At 42.8% G+C, this 6,414-nt stretch overlaps 1 protein-coding gene across 1 annotated transcript in view; it reads left to right on the top strand.

Annotated features, from left to right (window-relative positions):
* The first annotated feature begins 880 nt into the window (after positions 1–880).
* The window catches only part of LOC111647564 (zinc finger CCCH domain-containing protein 7B-like), a 12,740-nt gene continuing 7,206 nt past the window's right edge, over positions 881–6,414 (top strand). The window contains 9 exon segments of the mRNA XM_087171461.1: positions 881–1,135; positions 2,242–2,400; positions 3,463–3,543; positions 3,756–3,815; positions 3,982–4,036; positions 4,184–4,341; positions 4,593–5,205; positions 5,466–5,527; positions 5,628–5,793. Of these exon segments, the coding sequence (XP_087027587.1) occupies positions 896–1,135; positions 2,242–2,400; positions 3,463–3,543; positions 3,756–3,815; positions 3,982–4,036; positions 4,184–4,341; positions 4,593–5,205; positions 5,466–5,527; positions 5,628–5,793 (1,594 nt within the window). The 5' untranslated portion in view covers positions 881–895.

Raw genomic sequence — 6,414 nt, 5'->3', positions numbered from 1 at the left:
TCGCTGTAATCATTTCTCCTGTCTGCCTTTTGCAAGGAAACGTGGCTCAAAGTAATTCAGACTTCATCTCTCTGAATTAGCCAAAACAAGTCATAGTATTTTTATTACAAAATTCCCTCTGTGCTGTAGCAAGAAAAAACAGCCCTAGTAAACACAGATACTCAGAAGACTGTTAATGTGAAGGCCAGTTGATTTTTAGCAATATACAAACCACCTTGGGTCCAGATTAAAATATCTAAACCAACAACCATGTTTTTGTTTTTTAGTGACCTGTTTTGACACTTATTCTACGGACTGGAACCACATTTTGTTGACATGCACGGTTCTAGTGCCACCATCTTTTATATTTTCAATAAATATAAAAATGACGATGATATGATTTTTGTTGGTGCTTGTAGCGAACAATCACGCTCCCTCACGTCTGGGGGATTTGATTCGTAGGCCGGGGCGTCTCTGTCGCACCACAACGCTTCGTTTATGGTTTGTTGTTGTGAGACATTTTACCTTTTTTATCAAGAAGAAAACTGCAGCCCTCGTCTCAACATATATGAGACTATATGATCCTCTAACGCTTCCTGTAGCACCGTCATCAGGTCAAACTTAAAATTGTCCAGTACACTGGTTTGGTTTTTGGTTGCCTGGAATGAATAATGAAAGTGTGATATTTTCCCGTACTCTGAAGTCTCTACTCGGCATTTCATTGGACATTTTTTCTGCATCCCGTCATGATTTGCTTATCTGTCGTGTGTCTGACCTTGATCTTGGTTAAAAGCTAAATAACTAAATAAAAAAAAATAAAAAAAACCATCCTCCTCCTTTCCTGAACCACTTGTTGGTATTTTCAGACCCTTTGTTCTTACTATCCACCGTGACTGTGTGAAATCATTCACAAAACATGAAGAGCATACTCCCTCTTTTTCCTCTTCCTCCTCCCCAGGACTTCCTCACCCGGCTCGTGTGCAACCTGCTCGATGAGGGCAACGCCTTGTTCAGAGACGGAGAGTGGGAGCAGGCCGCGAGAGAGTTCAGCGAAGGCCTGAACGTCTCGTGCTACGCCGCGGGAGAGGACATCCAGATCCCCCAAGTGTTGCTGGAGAGCCTGTATGTGAACCGGGCTGCTGCCTACCACAGTCTGGTGAGACACATCTGCTCCTGTGTGTTTCTGAGACGCTGCGTCGTTCTGCAGCAGCGCAGCCGAGACACGTGTAGAGATCTGTTTGGGCAATGTTTGCCGCTGTGATCAACACTTCTACACACCCAAACCTGATCTGAGCGTGAGTCAGTCAACTGTGGAGCCACGTAAAAATCGAATCAACCCTAAATAATTACTGGTTGAAGTTATTTTCAAACAATTTTTCAACTTCAAAGATCAAAGGTCACGGGTGTGGTGACCTCACAAATCATGATTTTGGCCTTGTTAATGCAATATGTCCAGAACTCTTCAAGGGAATCCCTTCAAATTTTGCACAAATGTTCATTTAGACTGAAGGATGAACTCATTAGATTTTGGGGGTCAAAGGTCAAAGTCAGTGTGACCTCACAACACACTTTTCAGTCATTACTCGACTCTGGATAAACAGGGATGTGACCTGGAACTAGACTAATTGATAATGAAAGTAAGTTTTAGTTGGTAAATCACTTTTTGCATTTAGATATTCTGTTTGCTAAATGATTGATTCAAAAATAATTCACACATCATTTTTGAAAATGTAAATAACTTTAACCAACATTGAAATAGCTGGTGTTTTTCACCAGCCTCTGTTGTCCTGACTGACAAATCAAGAAAGAAAAAAAAACTTCATTAGTGATATTTAAATCAAATAATATACATAACTTAATCTCCAGATACGAGGGTATGGGAAGAGAGAAACTGCAGATTAACTTTGCCGCACACATTCCTACAGCTACTAACGGATCACAGAATTTGGACCCATCGATATATGGACTTTAAACTCGGCGTATAACCTGGAATTTCCGTTTTCGACGTTTCAACAAAGACGTTTCAACTCTGTCTTTGTCGCTCCTCACACCTGAGTTATGAAGCTGCCTCTAAGAACAATGCCACTCTGATTTACTACGCGGAGCAGCACTAAATCATTTAGATGTGTTTATCAGCAGCACCAGGCCACTGAGCTTAAACCTGAAAGATCCTCAACATTGTACATTGTTTTTGCATTAGTTTGCTTTTGCTTACTTCACTTGCTCCTCATTTGAGCTCTTTGCATATCCTGTTTTCTACAGGGGGAATATGAGCGAGGCGTGAAGGACTGCGACAGAGCTCTTGAAGGGTGTAAGGAAAGCCGCAGGGCCCTGTACAGGAAGGCGCTGTGTTTGAAGGAGCTGGGGAAGTACAAGGAGGCCTACAACTGCACCACGGACTGTCTGCTCATCACTCGACTGGTAAAGGAAAGAGAGGATTGGCAGAGTTGATGCAAATGGGTCTGAGAGAAACCTCAATGCAAATCTGGTATTTTCATTCGCAGCAACGTCGCTTCGTGGAGTAGGAGCGTGTTGTGATGGAGGGAAGTGGTGGTTGAGTCTTGAAGTGAAATACATTATGTTCAGATTCTGACCTTTTTGTTTGTACCAGAGTTAAACTCCTGTCATACTTCACAGCAGGGGTCCGCAAGTACGTTTTTCTAATCCATTAATCACAGGCTAATTTAAGATATTGATAAAAAATGCAACTGGGAGAGAAAGAGCATTTGATCATCTTTCTGTTAGAATCTCAATTGACGATCTTGGTCATCATCCGCACTTTTCATAGACTGATTTACTGAACTCATGGTAATTATTTCATATCACACATCGTATGTGCGTTCCTGTGGAACTTCCTTTCAGAACTTTTCAGAATAAAAGATAATAATCTGGTGGAACAGATATTACCCGCAAGCCACCAGTTGCCAACCGCTACTGTGCAGTTTGAGGAAGTGTTTAAATTGAGCTGTTTGTAAGAAGCCAAAGGTTAAAGGTTCATTCTTGGCATGCCGCCCTCAGGATGGATCCTGACGACTTTTGTGTTTCCCAGACTTTTATTTTGCACCAGCAGCAGCTCAAGAGTGTGTCCGTTACTTCCACGTTACATTACGTCTTGATACCTGTCGTGTTTCCGTCATCCTCACCTGTGCTTTATGTTTCATGCTACTAGCTAACCGCTGCCTAAATCCAGCCTCACAGTGCTGCTAGCATGTCTGCAGACTCTTAGTCTTGTTTCCAGAGCAGATGGAGTTTGCATAGTTGTCATGAAGCGAGTGGCAATGACATCACTGACGATTTTTATTTTATTTGTTAAAACCTAAAAGATGATTGGTGTCTCTTTATCACTTGTTACATGAATCTTAAAGCACTTTCTCTTTGCAAGGTGAGATGAACAGTCTTTACTGATACTCTGTCTGTAGCTCAGACTTGTAGCTTGTGCACTGGATTCATTCATTCATTCTTCTTCTGTTTACTCTTCCGCAGGATAAAGATGTGAACGAGCTCGCTCAGGAGCTGGCCATCCGCCTAGGACTGAAAAATCGAAAACCCTATGTCAGCGCAAAGGTCGGTAAAGCGATTATTCTTTAGATTTCGTTCACTGAGGAATCCAAGACAAGAATGTTTCTAGGTTTTCAGGTGGATGAACTCTTTTATCACAGTGTGCATGACTTTATATTTGGAAATCAACATGTAAATCATGGCAAAGTATATTTAGAGTAAACTTTATTTGGATAGTTTTGTCTCTCATATCCGCTTTGTTATCTTGTCTTTTCCAGGAGGACGCACTTATAACGACAGACGTCACAAACGGAAACACGACTGCTGAAGCCGTCAAGGCAAGTTCCACATGGTCCCGAACATTCAGCACCAAACATTGAAAAATAGAATTACGACCTTGCGGTTGTATTCCTCCGCCAACGAATCCAGTTGCATTTAATTAATGTGTGAATTCCTTGAGTTATGAAAACATAGTGATGTTTTTCCCTCCCTCTCCTCTTCCAGGTGTCTGGTGCTAATTTAGGAAATGGCGTGAATCCTCTGAGTGGCCTCGCACCAGGTGTGAATTCATCTTGACTTTAACTTGATTAAAACTGTTCTGCATTAACAACACAGGCAGCACGAGAGAGTCTTTACTGTCTGTATCCATTATAAAGCTCTGGAAGAAAAACGTTGTGGAAAATAAATTCCCTCTGCTTCTCTGCAGTCAGCTTCCGCAGCATGCCTCAGTCCGTGATTCCCCCCGCGCCACCCGCCGCCTCCTCGTCGCCCGCCACGGTGGACGCTTTGGAGGACTCCGAGCTGATGGGAGATGACTTAGACAGTCTGCTCGACTGCTTCCCCACCGAGCAGGAGTCAACTGAGGTAAAAAAGAAATTGTTTGTGCTGTGCTTCACACAGATATTTACCCTCCGTCTAAAAACGCAGCCCCTCTCATTCCTTTTGAGACATGGCTGCTGTGTCAAATGGCATGAACTTGGAGAGTCACTGAAAATCAAACCTGTAAGAAAAGAAACAGAAATCAATATTGGCCATTTGTTCACTTTTTTAAAGCAAAAAAAAAACCCCCAAACGTCGCAAATCTTCACTCAAGTTCCTCTCTCCATGTTTTACAGACATGCATCCAGGCGCCATTCTCACCTCCCAGCAGGACTTCCACTTCCGCGCACACGGTCCCTTCGGTCCTGCCCGACCCAACACCCCAGCTCCCCCCGGCCTTCTTCATCTCGGCCGTCAGCCAACTCAACTCCCTTGACTCCTTTCCAGGTGGCGAGCAAAGCACTACGACTGCAGCACTGGATACCCTGGACGACCTTTTGACCTCACAGAGTCTTCATGCCTTAGACAACTTCTCAGGAGTTGGAGGCGGTGCAGGTACTCCGAATTTAGGCCTGACCTCTGCGGCGCTGGATACCCTGGATGGCCTCGATTCCCTGGATGACTTCTTGGATACAACGCCAAGTGCTGCTGCTGCTGAGGAAGTTAATGAATCCAAAACAGAACTGGAGACGGAAGAAAAGTCCCTTGATGATTTGCTGGACGAACTAGACACCCTGGAGACCGTCTCTGATCCAGCTGGTCAGTGTGGTGATGTCCCTACAGTTGGTGCGAAAGCTGTGACCCAGCTCGACTCCCTTGATGCCCTGGACTCGTTTCCCTCAGTGACTCTGCCAGCGGTCTCCGTCGGGGGAACAGGCCTCGACTCGCTCTCCGATTTCAGCTCAATTGGTGATTATCGTTTATTACTTCGTTTATTACTTTGCTAAGAGATGCTGCAATTATCTAATGGCTTTAACCTACAGTTGTGATTCCCAAACCTTGGACTTTTAGATGTCTGAAGAAGAACTGCTGTAATTTACAAGAAAAAAAAAAAAAAATCCTTATATAAATCTGTGCACAAGAGATGTATGATACAGGTACCGTGTGATTGATTTAAATTTCAAGCAACTTCCATAACATGTAACTGATGTTCTCTTATTGCTCGTCAGGTATCTCGAGCGCTCTCCCCGCTGTAGCTCCAGCAACACGACCTGTAAAGAGCAACTACAGAGTAAGAGATTATCTGGCTTCTGTTACCAGCTGTTTTTTTTTTTGTCTGTTCTGTTGGCATTAACTGAAATCTTATTCTTACTGTGGCAAAAAAAAAAAAGGAGAGGAAAAACCAAGCGCTGGTTACAGTCTCCAACCCCCTGTCCTCCACCCACGAGTTCCTGCAGGCCTGCTCCGCCTGTTTCCCTCGGGAAGGTACGTTCAGAGCAACTGTAATCATAAGTATTGATTTGTAGATATTCACAGAATTACATCAGTCCCTCCAGAAGAGTCACAAATTCCCCGAGAAATCTGCACGACCTCACATGTTTGTCACAATCACCGCAACTTTTCTGCAAATTTGATCAATCATCATCACAGTTTCCCGCGGAGTCGAACCAATCACACCAGTCCCTGTACAAAACCTTGATGTACGTCACCGAACTCACTTCATTGTTTCTGGTTTTGAAGCGTGTTGTTAAAGCCCCATTCACACGTGAAAAGCTCTACCTTATAAATAGTTTATTTGCTTGTGCAGTTTCATTGCAAAAAAAACTTTAGTACCATTTCACATTTTACTGCCCTTTGTTAAAGATTTTATAAATGGTTTATAATTAGGTTATTAATTTAAAAATCAGAAATAAACAAGTTCTAACACAGTTTTCATACATTGATGCAGACTCACTATTTGGCAAGATCAAGTTAATGCGTACTACTCATTAATCTGTCTAATGAGTTGCTATTATTTATAACTGGTAAAAGAGCCTTACATTAACTCGGTAATAAAGGATGATGTGTTTTAAACTTTACATTAAGGCTCCTTTTTACCAGTTATAAACTTCACAGTACAAATAAAAGTGGGCTCACTATTTGGCAAGCATGTGTTATAACATCTTATAAATGATTTAT

Source organism: Seriola lalandi, unplaced genomic scaffold (assembly GCF_002814215.2).
Source record: "Seriola lalandi dorsalis isolate HSWRI2012SDOR001 ecotype SW California unplaced genomic scaffold, Sedor1 jcf7180002055004, whole genome shotgun sequence".
NCBI classification, from domain to species: Eukaryota; Metazoa; Chordata; class Actinopteri; order Carangiformes; family Carangidae; genus Seriola; species Seriola lalandi.
The sequence above is the reverse complement of the archived record's forward strand: the minus strand, read 5'-3'. Positions and strand labels throughout refer to the sequence as shown.